This window comes from Sander vitreus, chromosome 4 (genome assembly GCF_031162955.1).
Source record: "Sander vitreus isolate 19-12246 chromosome 4, sanVit1, whole genome shotgun sequence".
NCBI lineage: Eukaryota > Metazoa > Chordata > Actinopteri > Perciformes > Percidae > Sander > Sander vitreus.
The window spans coordinates 31,248,318-31,269,372 of NC_135858.1; the positions used below are offsets into that span (position 1 = coordinate 31,248,318).

General features: G+C 40.8%; 2 protein-coding genes across 2 annotated transcripts in view; one reads left to right on the top strand and one right to left on the bottom strand.

Moving 5' to 3' along the window:
* lamb3 (laminin subunit beta 3) overlaps positions 1-5,881 on the top strand; it is a 31,120-nt gene extending 25,239 nt beyond the window's left edge. Inside the window, exons 18-23 of the mRNA XM_078249322.1 lie at positions 81-225; positions 1,607-1,814; positions 2,176-2,317; positions 2,562-2,738; positions 3,287-3,440; positions 4,002-5,881. Of these exons, the coding sequence (XP_078105448.1) occupies positions 81-225; positions 1,607-1,814; positions 2,176-2,317; positions 2,562-2,738; positions 3,287-3,440; positions 4,002-4,141 (966 nt within the window). The 3' untranslated portion in view covers positions 4,142-5,881. The remainder of the gene's footprint in view (positions 1-80; positions 226-1,606; positions 1,815-2,175; positions 2,318-2,561; positions 2,739-3,286; positions 3,441-4,001) is intronic.
* Positions 5,882-6,247: 366 nt separating this feature from the next.
* Positions 6,248-21,055, bottom strand: part of camk1ga (calcium/calmodulin-dependent protein kinase IGa) — a 23,057-nt gene continuing 8,249 nt past the window's right edge. The window contains exons 3-13 of the mRNA XM_078249323.1: positions 19,759-19,884; positions 19,371-19,445; positions 18,067-18,205; positions 17,694-17,817; positions 16,436-16,511; positions 15,402-15,514; positions 10,438-10,516; positions 10,243-10,330; positions 9,200-9,552; positions 8,291-8,387; positions 6,248-8,187 (exon numbers count right to left, since the gene is read on the bottom strand). Coding sequence (XP_078105449.1) covers positions 8,324-8,387; positions 9,200-9,552; positions 10,243-10,330; positions 10,438-10,516; positions 15,402-15,514; positions 16,436-16,511; positions 17,694-17,817; positions 18,067-18,205; positions 19,371-19,445; positions 19,759-19,884 — 1,237 coding nt within the window. The 3' untranslated portion in view covers positions 6,248-8,187; positions 8,291-8,323. The remainder of the gene's footprint in view (positions 8,188-8,290; positions 8,388-9,199; positions 9,553-10,242; positions 10,331-10,437; positions 10,517-15,401; positions 15,515-16,435; positions 16,512-17,693; positions 17,818-18,066; positions 18,206-19,370; positions 19,446-19,758; positions 19,885-21,055) is intronic.

Genomic DNA, 21,055 nt, shown 5'->3' on the forward strand with positions numbered 1-21,055 from the left:
ATACATAGGCCCCTGCTCTACCAGGTGAGCTACCCAGGCACCCCTAAAGTATCATTTAACTCAGCTTTTATTCCTTACAGCTCCAGGAAACACAGGATACAACCAATCAGGTGAGACAGTCTGCGGAGAAGCTGTCCAATAGGATGAAGCAGGCCCGAGACGAGCTAGAAGACGACTTGAGAGAGACGCGTGACGTTGTGCGAGACCTCAAAGATTTCCTGTCAGGTAAAGATTGTTTTGATGCAGATGACAGATGAATGAGTGACTCCCTGGTGGAATGGATAGATAAAACATGATGAAGTGCCCTCTACGGTGCTATTCCAGTGGAGAAAACACAATGCAGTGCTGCCCTACATGCTAGAAAACCTTCTGTACATTGGTGCTGCACTGCATGCAGCTGTTGTTTCGCCCTTGCCCCTCAGACAGCCAGAGTATATATGGAGGGAAGGTTCACTTTAAATTATAATTACATTTTATTTATAGTATCAAATCATAACAAGAGTTATCTCAGGACACTTTACAGATAGAATAGGTCTAGACCACACTATAATTTACAAAGACGCAACAATTCCAACAATTCCCCCAGGAACAAGCGTTTAGTGCAACAGTGGCAAGAAAAAACTTCCTTTTAGACAGAAACCTCAGACATACCCAGGCTCTATCTGCCGGTGACGGCTGGGACACAGAGACACTAATACAGATATAGAGAAATATAATTCATAATAATCACAGAAGTTGATATGATGAAAAGTAGCAATTAGAAACAATAAAGATAATGGAACCATGACTAAAAGCAATAGTTGTAGCATAGCAGGGCATAGTGTAGCAGGGCATACTGTAGCAGGGAATACTGTAGCAGGGTGTAGCAGGGTGTAGCAGGGCGTACTGTAGCAGGGCATACTGTAGCAGGGCATAGCAGGGTGTAGCAGGGTGTAGCAGGGCATACTGTAGCAGGGCATACTGTAGCAGGGTGTAGCAGGGTGTAGCAGGGCATACTGTAGCAGAGGCATAGCAGAGCGTAGCAGGGTGTAGCAGGGCATACTGTAGCAGGGGCATACTGTAGCAGGGCATAGCAGGGAGCAGCAGGGCGTAGCAGGGCATACTGTAGCAGGGCACACTGTAGCAGGGCATAGCAGGGTGTAGCAGGGTGTAGCAGGGCATACTGTAGCAGGGAATACTGTAGCAGGGTGTAGCAGGGTGTAGCAGGGCATACTGTAGCAGGGAATACTGTAGCAGGGTGTAGCAGGGTGTAGCAGGGCGTACTGTAGCAGGGCATACTGTAGCAGGGCATAGCAGGGTGTAGCAGGGTGTAGCAGGGTGTAGCAGGGCATACTGTAGCAGGGCATAGCAGGGTGTAGCAGGGTGTAGCAGGGCATACTGTAGCAGGGCATACTGTAGCAGGGCATAGCAGGGTGTAGCAGGGTGTAGCAGGGCATACTGTAGCAGGGCATAGCAGGGCGTAGCAGGGTGTAGCAGGGCATACTGTAGCAGGGCATAGCAGAGCGTAGCAGGGTGTAGCAGGGCATACTGTAGCAGGGCATACTGTAGCAGGGCATAGCAGGGTGTAGCAGGGCATTTTGAATGGATTATGTTTCTGTCTGCGCAGACCCGTCCTCCAACCTGACCCACATCCAGGAGGTGAGCGACTGGATCCTGAAAGCCAAACTGCCTCTCAGCCTGGCCGCTCTGAAGAGGAAGCTGGAGGAGCTGAAGAATTTGGCGGCCAATCTCCCAGACAGCACGGCCGTGTTGAATCAGGCCGAGCCGCAGCTGGACAAAGCCAGGAAACTGCTGGAGGAAGCACAGGACGCCAGGTGGGCTTCCACACTCACAGGACCAGACCACTGTTAATCATCAGCTCTGCACATTCTTAGCATTTAAAAAGGCCTGGATAGTCAAACTAGTGTTTTTTATTAATCCCAGGATGGATATTAAATCAATTCACAAGGACATGATAGATACATCATAAAAGGTTTTTTTGTATTGAATAAACTGTAAAGATTAATCAAGATGCTATCAGGAATAGATTTTGAGGCCAAAACCAAAAATACTGTGGTCTTTCTGGAGGTCTGTAGGGCGCTCCTTCAGCCTTCCTCTCAACACAGCTATATCTCTCTAGTGATGATAGATGTCACAGTTATGTAAAAGATTGTTTCTCTGGTTGCACATTCACAGGGATACTGCCCTGGGAGTAAAGGCCGACGTGGACGGGTTGCTGGCAGGCTTCGTCTCGGTGGAGGGCTCCCTCTCTGAACTGGAGGACAAACTGCACAACAGCATGGATCTCATAGACAACGTGAGCAACAGCCTGACTAAGGTATGGAGCAGGGGTGTCGGACTGGGGGGTGGAAATGGGATTGAGTACCCAGGGCCCAAATAGATGCTAGAATGAATAGATGTGGATACGGAGAGGGGCCCATAGAGAATGCCTTTCTACAGAGCCCAGAATTTTGTGCTACGTCCCTGGTACGAAGCAAACCATGGGTGACATGGTGGCCCATGTATTCCAATAAAAGCTGCTTGCCAAGCTTTACTGAGCTGTAGTGGTTTTCTTCATGCAGGCCAAAGAGCAGCTGATCCCAGCGGAGAAGGCTCTGGATGATGCATCGGCACTCATAAAGCCAATGAAGCCCCAACTGGACGAGCTCAAAGAACTGCTGCAGAACGGAGACCAGAAGGCCCAGGATGCACAGGACAACGCAGACAAAGCTGGGGATGAAGCAGCTGCTGCCAATAAGGTATGCTGTAGCTGCTTTATATTGAAATATGAACATTTCCTTTTACCATGGGCCAGTTTAGAATCAGGATTTAAGGCTTATATTATAGCTATTGGTATTCATCAATGTCTTAAACTGCAACGTTGACTCACTTGTATTTAATATTAATGTACTATAAAGATGAAATTAGTTTTAATGGCGAGTTATGTTTTTAATGCTGAGAAAATAAAGTATTGGCCTTTTTACAATGCATTTCAATCTGCATTTAGGATAGTTGAAAAACAAACAAAAGTATTTCTCATTCATTGAAAGAATGGGTACAAACAGTTCCCTTGCAGTTTATGGACTTCCCCTCTTTGATATGTAGACATCGCTCGAGGATGCACGTCCCCGCTTGGTCTTTAAAAGCACATTTTCAGTAAAATAGCTTAAAAGTTAAGTTCTGTTCTTTTTCTTTTTTTAAAGAGCAGAAACAGAAGAAGTGGTATAGCCCGATAGTCTACTGTTGGTAATACTGGGATGTGTGTGCGTGTGTGTGTGTGTGTGTGTGTGTGTGTGTGTGTGTGTAGGACTTGTTGTCTCTGGAGAAGCAGCTGGAGCTTCTTAAAGAGAAGGCTGCAGCCAGTGAAGGGGCGGGGCCGCTGGGGGATCGACTGGTGAAGCTGCAGCAGGATGCCGGAGCACTGGCCAACACCACTGACAACATGATGAAGGCTCTGGAAGGTAATACCTTAACCCACACCACCACCACGTATGTGCTTTAGTAACGCCAGTCACTCTCAGAACTGTCAGAACATTTCATGAAGTCCTTTTTTTTTCTCTGAGGAAGGATGATTTTCTGCCCTTTCACCTTTGCCCTGAAAAGCAGTTCCTCGGGGTGAACCTGAGAGGACCTTAGTCTTGTTTCCCCCCTCTGATTCTGACTTGAATGTCATTCATTTTTTTGATTTCAAGGCAGTTTGTCCCAAAGTTACCCTACATTAAGGTCTTAATGATTTTGTTTTCTACATTGCCGAAAATAAACATATAATAAACATGGCAATAAACATGCCAGAAATAAAAATCTGGCAGGGATCCTTTTTCTTGGTTAAAAGACAAAATTCAAAAAAAAAAATTTCAAAATGACTTAATATGTGTAACATATATTGTAGAATGTTCATAAGTGGACACAGGTCTTTAAAACCCCCAGAACTGCAAAAATAAAATAAAAACACTGGTCCTGTGAGGGTTTATTAGAGTGTATGAGATCCGAGGTAACTCCCTGTACTTTCATTTTATTTTCAGGTAAAGCAGATTCCCTCAAGGGGCTGCAGGACGAGATCTTACTGAAGTCCAAACAGCTTGAAGGACTCGATGCTAAGCTTAAAGACATTTTGGGAAAACTTCGAAACAAAGCCCAGGACCTCAGCACCTGCCAGGGCTGAAAGCCCCCACGCTAGCATCCTTCCACACCATTCACACCTTCTACTCTCAGAAAATGATGTCACTTTACTAAAAGTCCTCCTCCCTAACTCTGGAGTAGGGCTGAACGATTTAGGGAAAAAAAATCTAATTGGGATTTTTCTGCCAGACATTGAGATTACGATTCATTTTGCGATTTATTTATTTTTTTAAAGTATATCTAATGTTCAATATTAAAGATGCAGTAGGTAGGGGCGACCTCTAGCTCACCCAGTAAGAGCGTGCGCCCCGTGTAGGCTGAGTCCTCTGCAGCGGCCCGGGTTGAAGTCCGACCTGCGGCCCTTTGCTGTGTGTCATCCCCCATCTCTCTCCCACCTTTCCAGTCTATCCACTGTCAATATAAAATAAAGGGAAAAGCCCCAAAAAATAATCTTAAATTAAAAAAAAGGTGCAGTAGGTAAGCCTTATAAAACTAACTTTCTGTCATATTTGCTGAAACTGACCCTATGTTTCAGTAGAACTACATGAAGCAGGTCATTTAAAAAAAAATCTGGCTCCTCTGGCTCCACCTGCAGCCTGTAGTGCGATCTACAAAAATCCACCGCTCCCTGTTTAGATGCACCAATGAGGGCCCGGGTGGGGGGGTGTCTAACTGCGTGTCAATCACTGCTCACGCACACACATTCATTCTCCCTTGTGGGGGGAGGGGCTTAGGAGACCGTTTTGGGCTTTACCTGAAAGGGGGGAGGGACTGAGAAGTTGATGTTCAAATTTTTTGGCTAAGTCCTGGATCTTCACAATCAGACCTACAGCACATTTAACAGATAAAACATGTTATAAAGCATTATAACATGAAACACCATCAAAACTGCTCTATATTCTTAAGGATGAGAACATGGATATGAACCGCCAGCAATAAGTGTTTTTCTTTTAATAAGCATGGAACATTGAACAGTCAAACACAGAACAGTTATCACAAAAGCCAAAGTTATAATAATAATGAAACAATTCCAATAAAAAATATTAGTACTTTTCTGCAAACCCAAATTTCTGATATGCCTCAGTTTTATTACAGCATTTAAATGTTAAATGTTACACCAAACATTCAACTAAATATTCTCATTGGATTCTTCATCGGATCGCTCTTCATGGTTAGCAAATGGCATTCTTTCAAATCGCGATTTCAATTTGAAAACAATTATCAGCCCTACTCTGGAGCACTGCTATAACTCTTCTCTAAAACGTTGCACCTTTCCTCTGGCAGTTGTCAAATAATTGTGGGAAATATAGGAAGTCATTATCTAGGGTTAAATGAGGTAGAAGAGGGACGTCAATGACTACTCTTAGTAACACTAACCATCATCATTAATACATGGTAAATTGACAGTTAATTAAACTTAATAGTTATTTTACTTTTAACAATGAAATGATGCTTTGTAATGCTTACTTATGTTTTAAATGTGTTATTTTATCAGTTTAGTATAATATAAAATAATCTGTTCATACATTTAGACGATGATAAGTAACTTAGTAAATGGTTAATGATTGTTTTATAAACCATCTATAAACGTTATTTGTATTATTTGTACTATTATAAAGTTACAACTAATGCTTATAATTAATTAATGATTAATAAGCAGTTTATAAAGCATCAAGTAACATTAATTTGGCTCCATGAAATCTTTGTTGATGTATAAAAGAGATACATTTGTAATTATTTGTGCACTGAAAATATATATATAAAATATATATCTAAAAATGGGTATAGATGCTTTACAGAGTATTTATTAACTATTAACAAGGTGGTTATAATCATCAGTTGCAACTTTATAATAACCATCCAAATGATGTTTTTTGACAGTTTACAAACAATTTCTTAAAGGTTTACGGATCATTTGGTTATCATTAACAAATTATAACATAAAATATATGTGCAACAAAACAGTTCAAATAACACATTATAGCATTACTAATAATTAGTAAACATGAATTATCATGTCATTTTTTGTTAACAGTAAAATAACTACTAAAGTTTAATTAACTATCAATTTTCCATTAATAAGGTATGTTATTATAACGTGTTAGATATCATAACTGCTGGTATATATGTATGTAAGACTAGTGAAACATAGGGGGGAGTACTTTAATGGTTTCATTTACCGATCAGAAATCCACATATCCACTAATACCTTTTGAAAGTATCAATATTTTCACATTATATAATTACATTTTTAATATTTGTGCAGAAACATTTTGATATGAGTTCATCAATATCATGTTCATCATTTAGCATTGAATCTAGAAAAAAAAGCACAGATTGTGACTTCCAGCAAGGAGCCAACACAAAGCTTTATTTTTCAGCAACGATACCCTCCACTGTGAACATGCGTCTGTGCTGCAGAACTTTAAAAAGGGTGAATGTTACATTATTTATTTTCTGCTTTGCATCTTTTGTTTGTGCAGAATCCACAATATTTAAATAAAAACCTGTTAATACTTTGATGCATGTCTTTAAGCTTCATGTGAGAGGCCAACATGACACTGTAGCTATGCATTCATCACAAGAGACAGAAAGACTGGTTCCTACTTACTTGAGAAAATAATGTGAAAAGAAAAAAAAAAAAATGTCGCTACATTTGTGAATTCAGAATGCTTCATGACATCACTAGTGTTGGCAGCATCTTTACAACATCTCGTGGCACTTATGTAAATATCATAGAAAACCCAGCACGTTGCTGTGTGTGAATGACTCCACCTCAAAATAAAGTTTCATCTCATAAATACAAAGAACCATCTTTGTGTAAAGTGGAAATTGGATGTATAGTCCACCAATGTAATCCTGCATAAATGGAAAAATAGTAATACATGTCTAAAAATCAGCCTGCAAGGTCCAGTCCAAACACTACAGCTAAAGGTACATTCCAATATGTTGTTATAGTGTTCAACAGTAGATATAAAAAGACATACAGAGCATACAAATGACACGACTCTGAAGTTTCAGAGTCAACTTATCAGCTTCATAAAAACCTTTAAGCCATTGGAATTCAAAGTCCAGCCACATCAGTCAAACACAACTCCAAAAAATAATTATTAATGCCAGGTGCACACTAGAGGATATTTTTTCTTAACCGATTTAAACATCAGATTTAACCGATAATAAATATTTTAATAGTAAGAACGAACACACCAGATGATTCAGTCAGGATCACACACTCGGTTTTTAAACTAAACAGTTTCAGAGTGGCAATCAGGGACTTGGGAGCTCAAAGAATCGTCGTCAGATGGTTGCAGTTACGTGTGCTGTTTTGCACCGGAAAAAAAAGGATGACATCAAACAAGCACTCATACAGTACTGTTGCCATAATTCCACAAGCTTCCACAAGCTTTTCTGCTGTCCATCTGGCTGGGGAGACAAAAGTCCTATTCACGCTGTTGGCTGCCATGTTTCTGTTCTACACAAGTATGCAACCTCCGTTTAGTGATGCTTCCCAGTCAGCTCGCTGTCATTGGCTTTTGCGGGTTCCTGCTCAATATTCCACCGCTGTTCCTTTCACACTACAGGAACGGGAAGACTCCAATCCAGTTGGTAACATTAAGAGTGTCTGTAAACCCCTCACACTATAGGAAAATGGGAACACTTTGTCGAGAGGGGCAAATCAGACCCCAAATCTGTCTAATTACACTCTAGTGAGGAGCCAACATTAGCTTTCACATTGCTTATGTCACCAAAATCTATTCAAAACAAATACATTTTAATGGAATTTAGTAACATGTTGACAGTAATATACAATACATAATAATAGTTTTGAGAAAATAAATGTCATCAGTATAACACAATTTGGATGAATTATATTATGAGTTCCTGCTTGTGTCTGTTTTAATGCAGTGTTATTTACATATAAACAGTTAAAGTGTTTTTTTTATAGTGCAGATACTGTGTGTGTCCGTCAATGGAACATATGTTCTGCAGCAGAGAAAAACAGCAGACATGAAAAAGCCGAGCAGCAGATGTGTCAACACCTTTATATCCAGAGGGATGCTGCTGAGTGCCGTCAACTCAAGAGACAAACTAAAAAAAAAGACAAATAAAAATGTATCAATTACAGGATTTTTTAAGTCAGAAATTTGTCTAGTCAACATCTAAATTCTGACTGAGAGAGATGACTTTTTACCTGCATGAGATTCATCTCAGGTTAGCCAGCCAATCACATGACAGAACACACTCCACTCTGAACTTTCTGGTCCTTCCTCGGAGACACAGCGTCCAGGCTGCAACACATCACACAGCCAGGATTATAGATTCACCCAGAGAAATGTGCAACAACTAGTTGCACCAATCTCAAGATATAAATAGACTTTTAAAGCATTTGAACAATAATAATAATAATAATAATAATAACAAACTTTGTCAATACAGTTCTAATAAAAATATTCAATCTCTATGACAATTATTACTCAAACTAGAAGTATATTATCCACTGCATTTAATGTAAATACAAATAATGTGAAAATAATAAATACTCTTGAAATATTTATTCAAAAACTTTCAGGACCAATAGCTTACCGCTGACACTGATACAGTATAATCCCTTGTGGGGTACCTCAAGGCTCTATTCATGAACCATGGCTATTTCTAATTTACATAAATGATCTCACATATGCAATGGATGCAATATTGCCAATACATTTTGCAGATGTTAATCTAATAATTTCATCATAATATAAGTTTACATTTGGGCATACATTATAGTATGTCCAAAGTAAACACATATCTGAAAATATGTAAGAATAATTTAAAATAAGTTTTACTTAAAGATAATCTAATTTGATATTTTTTTAACTTCTTAGAATTTGGAAAGTTAATTTGACTCAATGTTCAGGGGTGCCATCGGATGATGTACTCTCATGGGAGAGTCAAATTAGCTTTATTATTAAAATAGCAGTGATCTCTTTGCCAATTTACTTTACTCCCATCTATAGCTATAATCAACCATTCCTTAATTACCACAATATTCTATCAACTCATTTTTTTCTTATATTTCTAGTAAATCTGGCATGCACAATTTTCTAGCAGCTCTCACCTCTTGGACGGCCTGAAAGGCGCATTGATCTCTGAAAGAAAGTTATTGACCTCTGTTGATTCTTCAACAACTAGAGTGTTGCCAGGCTCACTTTGATTGGCTCTCAGTGGTAGACAGAGACCTCTGTCCGACTCAGGATTACTGCAGAATAGATGATTGGCCGCAAGAACGGGATTCCCGTTTGGGTCGAGGGCATCAGCCTCATCTTGGCAGGGTCCCAGCACCTCCTGGTCATACTGGGAGGTGGACTGTACTATGATATTGGGCATGCAGAGGTGTGAGGTGAAGGGTTCAGTGAGGGATAACTGCAGTTTCTTCATGTGGTGGACTACTGAAGCTGCATTGAAGGCTTGCTGTTGGAAATACCCACACAAAGAGAAAAGGTTATACTGCGACACATCTGTCTGAATTAGTAACGACAGCCTGTCTTAAACATGTCTCGGTTGACTTTATATAATAACTGACTGTGCCAATAATCATTTACTTGACTGCAATTAAATTGTTACAGTTTGGAAACAAGGTAATGACATAATTAAATGTCAAAGTGTCAAATGCAATTATATTCACAGTGTTTTTACAGTTTACAGCATTTGACAACACTTAAAGTACAGTACGTGTTAGCACTTGATATTGTATTTGAAGCTTTAGCTTCCAAACCATTTTGCCCTAGATCAACTAAGTAATTTTGACAGTCTTTTTTAATATGAAATACTTTCCCCGTAGGCTTTCAAAGGTGGCTAAAAAAACGCAAGGAGTTTTTTTTCCCTTATAGAGATATAGGGATGGTGAAAAGTTGTCATAGTGTAAAAAATATATTGGAATACTATTAGAATATCCATAAAAACTTCTTAAACCATTTCACCATGGTTTGTCAATCTGCTCAGTATGTTCCAAATGCTTATATTTAGCTAAAATATGGCTAAATACACTGTATGTGTTGTTATCTTGCATGGTTAGCTCAGCTTATGTTGGTTGCCCATAACTAACAAAAGCAAATGTTGTTGCAATATAAGTAATCCATAAAACAACAGCAGAGCACTTACCTTCCATTTGGATTTAGCAAAGTTCCTCTCCATCTGTTCATAGACAGACTGATAAATGTCCAGGTCTTTAGCTGCGTTACCAGCAATCCTGCAATCAAGTCGCTGGCATTAGTGTTTGTGTGTGTGTGTGTGTGTGTGTGTGTGTGTGTGTGTGTGTGTGTGTGTGTGTGTGTGTGTGTTTTTGTGTGTATTTACCATGGGTGCCTGAGTGCCTGCTCGGTGAGGAAGCGTTTTGTGGGGTTTTTCTCCATCATATTCCTGATGAAGTCTTTGGCTGTTGAGACATGGCATGGCCATCGGTTAGTTTCTAATTAGAATGCATTACTCTGATCTGCTACAAGCATACAATAACACACCTACAGTAAAGTGATGTATGGTTCCAAAATACAGAGACACTCCTACCAGGGGAACAAAAAACACGTAATTACTTAAAGTGCTCATATTATGCTTTTTGGCTTTTTCCCTTTCCTTTTTTGTGTTATGTATCTTTTTGTGCACATTATAGGTTTACAAAGTGAAAAAGCCCAAAGTCCACCCCAAAGGGACTTACCATCTCCAACAGAAAACACAGTTCACAAACTGCTCTAAACAGCTCTATTGTAGTCCAGCCTTTACTTCTGTGACAAATGTGAGTCAATTTGCAACACACGTTATAATGCTCGTCTAGCTGCTCTCATACTCTGCTTCTGACTGGGTAGTAGTCCTTACCTAGCTACTGCGCATGTGCGACTCCCAACTAAGATTGAACAGAAGACAGAGAGCTCAACAGACTGGGTGAAAAGAGCAACTGCAGCAATGTGCAGTACAACAAAAATATGGTATTTTTTTAAAAATTAAATCATAAAAAGTAAACCTATTCCGATATAACCTCTAAATACAATTATGAACCTGAAAATGAGCATAATATGAGCACTTTAAATTAATGTAGTCGTATTATTTTCTGTATAATATTGTGTTCTTTATAATATTAGAAGCCCATTGGGGTTTCTGCCTCTTCCTGCACTGTACATACCTTTGTTTTCTACTAAACTAAACTTAAAAAAAGAACACAGGCATGTAAAGTGCAAAGTAAAGTGCTGGTCTGTGCAAACTGAAGCCCATTTACAGAAAAGTTCATGCTTGTGTGTTTAAGGGACATTGAGCCTTGGATAACAGCAGGTACTGTATAAAGGAAACTTTGTTGCATAATGTTAAAAAATGTCCTTTCCGTGACCATTAGGAGGATGAGATGACCCTCTGTAGTTAAAAAAAAAAAATGTTCTGACATTTTTCTGCAGTTTAAAGTTCTTCAAGTCAAGACATGTACCACAATACAATGCTCAGATTGGTCATCATAGTAAGACAAGACAACAGGACCTTTGCCCTCTGGCCCATCTTTGAACATGGCATTTACTTTTATGTGTTCATTTGTTTGCACTGTCCCAGTGTTGCTGCCCATTTGTATGTTTTGGTCTTTCTGGTGGAGTGGAGTAATGTAGCACTATGTTGATGCTTCAGCTACACAAATAAAAATAAAACAAGAAGGGAAAGTAAAAATAGTTTTTGACTATTTTTTTTGTTCAGTTTGTGAGATTAATCACCACCTGAAGGAAACATACAGCGACCCAGACAGAGAACAGGAGTTGGGGGAATGCAGCACTCTGATAGACCCTCCTGGGCCAAGCGTGCAGCTGAAAGCACGAGCAAGCTCTGCTCCAGGACCAAGCGGCACTTCGTACAAAGTGTACAAGAACTGTCCTAAACTCCTGCAGCATCTGTGGAAGATCCTGCGTGTCATCTGGAGGAGGGGCAGGATTCCGGAACAATGGAAAGTTGCAGAAGGGGTCTGGATTCCAAAGGAGGAGAACTCCAGGAAGATAGACCAGTTCCGCATCATCTCCCTGTTGTGTGTTGAAGCCAAGATCTTCTTCAGTGCTGTCTCCAACCGGCTGTGCACCTTCCTCTCAAAGAACAGGTGTATCGACGCATCAGTTCAGAAAGGGGGAATCGCAGGAATGCCCGGATGCCTGGAACACACAGGTGTGGTGACGCAGCTCATCAGAGAGGCCAGAGAGAACAAGGGCAATCTGTCAGTGCTTTGGCTTGATCTGGCAAATGCATATGGCTCAATACCACACAAGCTTGTGCAGCTCACTCTGACAAAACATCACGTCCCCAGCAGAGTCAGAGATCTCATCGCTGACTATTACAACAACTTCATGATGAGAACCTCTTTAGGAGCAGTGACATCAGGCTGGCACAAGATCGAGATCGGAATTATCACGGGCTGTACCATTTCCGTAATTCTCTTCTCTTTGGCCATGAATATGCTCACAAAGTCTGCTGAACCAGAGTGCAGAGGGCCCAAGACGAAGTCAGCTCAACGCCAGCCATCGATAAGAGCATTTATGGATGACCTCACAGTCACCACAGAGTCAGTCCCAGGCTGCCGGTGGATTCTAAAGCTAATAAGCTAATTCTTGAAAAGCTAATGGAGTGGGCACGTATGTGTTTCAAACCAGCCAAGTCAAGATCAATGGCCAATTTCGACTGTGGAAACCTTAGAGAGGAAGGTCGGCAAGAGCAGCGGTAGAGGAGGAGAGAACCTGCAGGACAGTGGGAATGAGGCAACAGGGTGCCTGGATACGATGGGAGAATGCGATCGAGAGGAAGGCGACATGGGCTCAGCTGTGGAAGGCAGAGCCACAGCGGATCAAGTTTCTCGTCCAGGCGGTATATGATGTGTTTCCCAGCGCATCAAACCTTCACATATCGAGCAAAGTGGAGTCACCAGCATGTACAGTGTGCTCCAAGCGTGGAACCCTAGAGCACATTCTGAGCAGCTGCTCAAAGGCACTGGGAGAGGGAAGGTACAGGTGGAGACATGACCAGGTGTTGAAGACCACTGCTGAAGCCATTGCTGCAGGAGTCGAGTGGGCCAAACGTTCCCGCCCCTCCATGCAAACCATCACCTTCATTAGAGCTGGAGAGCAACCAAGACCAGCTGCAAAAACATCTGCAGGTATCCTGGCCACTGCGAGAGACTGGCAGCTGTTGGTGGACCTGGAGCAGCAACTCAAGTTCCCCAACCACATTGTGATCACCACCTTAATACCAGATGTTGTTCTCTTGTCTGAATCCACCAAACAAGTGGTTCTGTTGGAGCTAACCGTTTGGAAGAGGCCTTTGAAAGGAAGCTTGCCAAGTACGAGGGACTGGTTAGCGAGTGTTGACAAGCCGGATGGAGAGCAAGGTGTCTCCAATAGAGGTTGGAAGCAGGGGCTTTGCAGCCCGATCACTGGTCAGAGCCTTCAGCGTGTTAGGCATCGATGGAGTGAGAAGGAGAAGAGCCATCCACAATACCACCGAAGCGGCAGAGAAAGCCTCAAGATGGCTATGGCTAAAGAGAGGAGATCCATGGGGGTAGAGTAGCTAGATTCAACAACTGGACACAAGCTGGGGTCTGATCAGCCTCAGCTGGGTCGCCTGGAGGAGGGTGTATGATGTTGAAAGACCCGAAACACCCAATGATTCCAGGAACATCACTGAAGATGTGTCCGGTAGCATCATATGTATTTGCACAGCTTCACAGAAAGAATTGAATTCAATTTTATTTATAGTATCAAATCATAACAAGAGTTATCTCAAGACACTTTACAGATAGAGTAGGTCTAGACCACACTCTATAATATACAAAGACCCAACAATTCTAGTAATTCCCCCAAGAGCAAGCATTTAGTGTGACAGTGGCGAGGAAAAACTCCCTTTTAGGGAGAAACCTCAGGTGGTGAATTCAGTCCTTTTTTTTTTTTTCGGATGTTTGACATGCCAGCAGATAATTTAATCCCTCAGGCAAGCGAGAACTGTCCTTGCCCATTTTCTAACTACGGTATTTATATCTGACCTAATCCGAACAGGACAAGCCACTTTAGCTGAGGATGATGTAAGTATGATGTGAATAGGTATGCTGTCTATATTAGGTTAAGCTCTGAGGGACACACACACACACACACACACACACACACACACACACACACACAAAGTTGATCATAGTAATGATACTATATTTGTTACATTTCCTTAAACAACAACAGCTGACTTTAGTCTTTGGAGGCAAGTCACAAACTACGTCTTCAGACTTTGAGAATACTTATGAGAATATTGCAAGTCCAGATACATGCTAGTCTTTATTGACAATGTTCCACTTCCGGGATTGCTCCAGTGCCACCAGAAGTTCCGTCAGATGTCCCTAATTTTTGGCCGGATGTCCGTTAACTTCCTCTTTCTTTGTGTTGGCGTTCTAAACTCTGGTGGATTTCTGAGGACTATGGTTAACTGCTCCTCAGATCTCTGCAGGGTAAATCCAGACAGCTAGCTAGACTATCTGTCCAATCTGAGTTTTCTGTTGCATGACTAAAACAACTTTTGAACGTACACATGTTCCACCAAAACAAGTTCCTTCCCGAGGCTATTTTGCAGAGGCACCGTCGTGTCTGGGGCTTAGCGCCATGACCAGAGCACGTTTTTCTCCCATCCCAGAATGCTGTGTGGACTAGCGTGACCTTCCTCCACAGCGCTGTGGAGGAATGCAATGCGAGACTAGATGCATGCTGACCTCATCCTGTACAATAACATGACACTTCTTGCTTCCAACACACTCTTTTCAATAGTGCAACAGTGCAATGCAATTTCATGGAACTTTTAAAATAATAAATAAAAATGTGTAACAAAGTAACAGAATAAACAGAAACTCAAACAGCATGCACTCTTTTAGGAGAACATCTGATTCTTAAACTGCTAAATGTTCCACTTTGTTCATCAGCTAAGTTCTAACTGGGTCTATCAGCTGAAAACAGCTGCATGCTGCATCCCAAAATTAAACTATGCAAGTGAACCAGAAGAGTAACGTTGCAGGCCAGACAGATGTACAATGAGCTGAAACTCCCCATAAAGCTCTGTAAAGCTGCAGATTCAGCTGATCATTCTCTGTTGAGGTTTTAACATTGTCATTTGATTTAGTTATTATAAAAATATTAATTATAGCCATTATTGGGTCTGGCTCAGGTCCTAGACTAAGTCACAGTCATTTGGATTAGCATCAAAGCAATGCATAAGAATGAATACAATTCCAAAAGAGAAAATGTGACTGAGATGTGAAATGTTTTCTGCTGTTTTCATACCTGACTCAGAGATGTCGTCCCAGAAAGGTGAATGGAAGGCGTACTCCGCTCTCATGATCTTTGAAAGCAGACGGGTCTCATTCTCTTCAAAGAATGGAGGGTAGCCGCAGAGCCTGCAACACAGAGACAGGGAGCTAACTCAGCTAATCCCATTATATCAACCTTTTGTAAATCCCTTACATCTATGTTTTGAAATATATGTTTTAATTTGCTATAACTCTGGTTGTATCAAACTGATGGAAAAATGACGACAAAGAACAACAAAGAAACGTTGATGTATTTACTAGGGCTGGGACAATATTGCTTTTGTCCTGATTCGATTCTTTCACTATACATGGGCGCCGATTGGCTTTGTATTGCCATTTTCATTTATTGCGATTAGATAGTATTGAGTATTGCGATTTTCTTTTCCTTTAACAAAAACAAAAGTTGAATAATACACTTCTAGAGATAGATAGATATATAGATACTTTATTGATCCTCAAGGGGAAATTCAAGGTCCCAGTAGCTTAATACATCACACACAACATTCACCTACATCACAAACGGATGGATCTAGAGACAATGTATCATGCAACATTTCTCAAAACGAATTGTTTTCTAAGAATAATGCACATCACGTCAGTCCACGAGGATGGATTTTCTGCATTTTCGTCTGTTTAGCTGGAAACGGATATGATGTGGTCGCCGTCAGCGCTACAGTATAAGCAAAAAATATGTGGGTGAATTAAAAATAAAACATAAAATAAAAATAAAAAATATTGATTCTGGGGAAATGAATAGATTTTTTTTTTAAATTGTCCCAAAAAAAAAAAAATCACATTACATACCATTTTCAATTTTTTTTACCCGCCCACCCTAGTATTTACTGCATAACCTCAGGGTTCTGACATTTAGGTTATTATTGAAAGTAGACTTTCAAATGTAAGCTTATAGTGGGATAAATAGCTCCAGGAGTAGCTGATTGACTATTTATGAACAGTCATGTATATGTTATGTGCTATGTTAATGTTTGAGGACAGAAATGTACTCACAGGATGTAAGTGATAACTCCAATGGACCAGCAGTCCACTGCTTTGCTGTATGGTTTCTGGGCCAACACCTCAGGCGCTGTACAATGACACACAATAGTAATGCAGGTACGATGAGCAAGAAGTTCAAAACTGATTACTTTTACCATGGATGTCCTCGAATGTTTAAGTTTCTTTTATTGTGATAGAGGATCATCAAAGTTCATCTGTAGTGTTGTTGTTGGAGTTTAAAATGTCTCCACAAACATCTCTGCCTATACCTGCCAGCTGCAGAATGTAATAGATTACACTGTGAAAATGTTAAACATGATTACTATGATGATTACTATGATCCCATGATTTAGTCTTGAATATCTTAATCTCTTCACTTGATGGCACGTTTATATCACACATGATATTATTAATCATTTCAACTACAACAACTCCCATTGACATTCATATACAGTTTAAATACGACAATCAAACACCTTCAATGTGTCATTATGACAATGTGTACCTTTCAGCTGCTAATACATTTAAGCATTTGAACATAGTATGATAAATTCCCTCATAAGCATATGGGCCATGGACGCCTGGAGACCAGGGTGGTTACCATGTTTAAAAAGGGGGGCCGGAGGTAGAGATCTAGGAGCAATCAGATTCTGCACATCTGGACGGAGCTCAGATTACAGCTGCTGCTCCTTTATGTCAAAAGGAGCCAGTTGAGGTGATTGGGGCATTTGATCAGAATGCCAACTAGGCGCCTTTCTTTGGAGCTTTTAATCCTACTGGTAAGAGACACCAGGGATGACCCAGAACACGCTGGAGAGATTATACAGTATATCTTATCTGACTTGGAACACCCCCCCCAAAGGAGGAGCTGGAAAACATTGCTGGGTAGAGGGATGTCTGGACTACCTTACTTAGCCTTACAGCCACTGTTACCCGGACCCAGATACACAACAAGAAAATCGATGGATGACTGGGCTGTAAAATCTTGTCTTTTTCAACTATTTAATTAGCATGCACGCTGTATATTGAGCTGCAGCCCCGGCGACCCGAACCCGGATAAGTGGATGAAGATGGATGCATGGATGGACTGTATGATGTAACTTTAATGATTCCTTTTAGTTTTCTGGATTCATTTTCTTTTTGTCATCACCACAGGTACACCACTTACATAACAGTGGATTGTAATTTAGTCTTGAATTATACTGACGGGAAAAAAAAACGTACAATGTACAATTGTATATCAGGTATAGGCCCGTCCCCAATAACTCACCAACATATCTTGGTGTACCGCAGGCTGTGGACATCGTACCATGCTCCACCGTCTTAGACAGACCAAAGTCACTGACCATGATCTTAGCATTCTCATCTGTATTATAGTACAACAGGTTCTCAGGCTGCTCAGAGACAGAGAGAAAGAGAGAGAATGGTACAAAGTAAAAGATGGGAGAAAAGAGAGAAAATGATGTACATTTATTAATGCATTTAATTATATGGATTGTTTATTATTTAAACCTAAAGTGTAATTTAATTAAAGCATACAGTACTTCAGAAAACACTCACAAAACATCTGCTTAAACTTCTTTTACTATAATTTGTTTTGGTAATTTGGTCATGTAGTTCATTTGTGTGTGTGTCTGTCTTACTTTAAGGTCCCTGTGTACAATGCCGTTTTCGTGCAGGTAACTGACAGCCTGCAGCACCTGTTGGATCACTGTGCTGGCGTCCTTCTCGGTGTAAACCCCCTTGTCTAAAATGCGATCAAACAGCTCCCCGCCTGACACCCTGCGCACACACACAAAGAAAATCATCAATGTTTCTATCTTTCTCTGGGATCTTGTTGCCTTCTTTAACCAAGTCGACCTACTACTTGAACAAAGAGTTCTGCTGGACAACAATGTGGGCATGTACAAATCTACTTTTGCTAGTTTGACGGTGGAAAAAATGCTCCGTGCGCCAGGCGCACGGTTCAAAGGGGTTGTACTTAGTGTCTAAATTAATCATAGGTGTGTTTTGGGCGTAACATGCAATAAACCAATCAGAGTGTCATCTCCCATTCCCTTTAAAAGCCAGGCGCGTTTGGACCTTGGAGCATTGCTATTATGATGGAGGATTTGCTGAGCAGGAAAGAGAGATTTTCAGGAGAAGAAACTGATCTGCTTGTGCGTGAAGTGAAAGCACACGAGCAGATCATATCATAATACTATTTCACATTGTAATATTTTAATTTTCAACTTTTGCATGTGTGCTGCTGTGCGTCCCTGTGTGTGTGTAACAAGCATAGTGTGTGCGCGCTGTGCACGAGCCTAGGCACATTTTACTAATTTGCTGTTAAAATAACAATGAAATGCTGCGTTGTTGACTTTAGACCAGGTTTTTGTTGGTCAATGACGTGATCACTTTCCGCTGCCTCCAGATAGCAATACGGCAAGAATGCACCTGAACACACCTCCCTGTAAGACCAGCACGCCCATGGGCGCACAGATGGGCGCAGGTGCATTTGCTATTTAAATGACGTGGGCACTGGACGGGAAATTGACGACTGCATCGGTCTTAAACTAGCAAAGATAGGTGCAAGATAGGGCCCTAAATCTCATATACTGTAGTTTCAACGAAGAGCTGGAACAATCTGATACAGAATGTATTAAACTCAGTCAGGCTGTGTAGAATAAGATGATTATTCCAGGCTTAAAGCTACAGAGGAAACAAATGGAAAAATGTCAGTGGATTTTTTTTAATAATGTTTCTAACATTACAGTGACTTGAAGGTAAATTTAAGAAGAAAAAAACAAAGACTTCTAAAGGAACTCTTATATAAAAGAAGCACGCTTACCATATATGGTTGTTGTTATTGTAAGATTTAATTACACTCAATAGGAGACCCATTGGCATCATTGGGTTCTACCAAGGTAATCATTTGTGAAAATGTGATAATAATGAGTCCACTCACAGCTGCATGACCAGGTAATAGTGTGTCCGACTCTCATAGAAATCCTCCAGTCCCACTACGTTCTCATGCTGTATCCTGAAATAGTTAAGAAAGAGGTTGAGGCATCACCGCTCGCTTCAGTCGCAGTTGTAACATGTTTACGGTGTAGCAGATGCTGCCTGTTATCCTCGGCCCTGGTAAACTTCTCAATCAGAACAGGTTGTTGTAAAGGTAAGAAGGTGCTACATGTATAATTCAATACAATTAAAGAGTAAGTCAATGTGTACTTCTCATATGGCAGAAAACTGCTGCTGCACTGCTCTCTGTTGGCTAGAACACAATGGAAATCACCTGTACGTGTATATGTGTGTGTGTGTGTGTGTGTGTGTGTGTGTGTGTGTGTGTGTACCTTCTCAGTACATTGATTTCATTTTCAAGGTTGCTATGAGCAAGGTGTTTCTTCCTCAGACATTTCATAGCGTACAGTTGTCCTGTTTTCTTCTCTCGTACCATAAAAACCTCTGAAAATGACCCCCTGCAAAAAAAACAGTAATGACAGAATTAATGAATCAAAATCGGTCTGTGGAAATAGTTTCTGTTCTGGTTCAATATTCCTTTACGTCAACACAGAGACATGAATGTTTCCAGGATGATGGACAATTATCTGCAAATACTACCATACTTTTCAACAAACAAAAATCCAGTCAGCCTAGATTATTATATATTAATAAGCCCTTGAAACAACTGTGGACCTGATGTGACCCCAAAAATGCAAAGATGATGTGACCCCAAAAGTGCAAAGGCATTAGATTGGTCACTTGCTTTAGGGCACATGTGTCAAGCTCAAACAAAAATTTACGTTCACAATAAAGTCACTTTTTACGTTTTTGTCGCTTTTTTTCTACGCTTTTCCGATTGTTTTTGGCATTTCCTTCGACATTTTTGTTGACCAAACTGTACACTGTAAACTCTAAGTGAGAAGACTATATGAGACAATAATATAGGCAATAACACAGTCAAAGATATTTGACTTTTTCCATGAAACAAAAGCAATAAACTAAACATGTCTGGCCCTTGATGCGATTCTCATTTTCCAGTGTGGTCCGTAGTGAAGTTAAGTGTGACACCCCTGCCTTAGGGTAACCAGAAGTACTGTAAGATGCATCACTTCTGTACAGTAAGGTTTTATTTTTTTTAAAACAGATTTGAAAGTGTTCTATTCTATTCTATTTCGTACATGCTAATCAATCTTCAGCCATCCTATGGTGTTGCTGAGAATCTCAGGGTTAATCCAACCGCAAGCATACTTTGTCCGGCCTCGGATGGCCTTGCTGCCTTGGCTGGCCAAACCAGGCCGAGGCTGATGGGCAGGAGTTTCTCTGCTCAAGGCTTTAGCTTTAACGTATTGTATTTTGTCAGGTAAAAAGTAGTCTCGCATTGCCAGACCTTCCTCCACCGTGCTGTGGAGGAGGGTCTGGCTAGTCCACACAGCATTCCGGGATGACGTGCTCTGGTTTATTGGCAATTTCTTTAAACCAATCACAATCGTCAAGGTTGGTGCTAAGCGCTGGGCGGAGCCACGGTGCCTCTGCAAAATAGCCTCGGGAAGGAACTTGTTTTGGTGGAACGTATACGTTCAAAAGTTGTTTTAGTCGTGCAACAGAAAACTCAGATTGGACAGATAGTCTAGCTAGCTGTCTGGATTT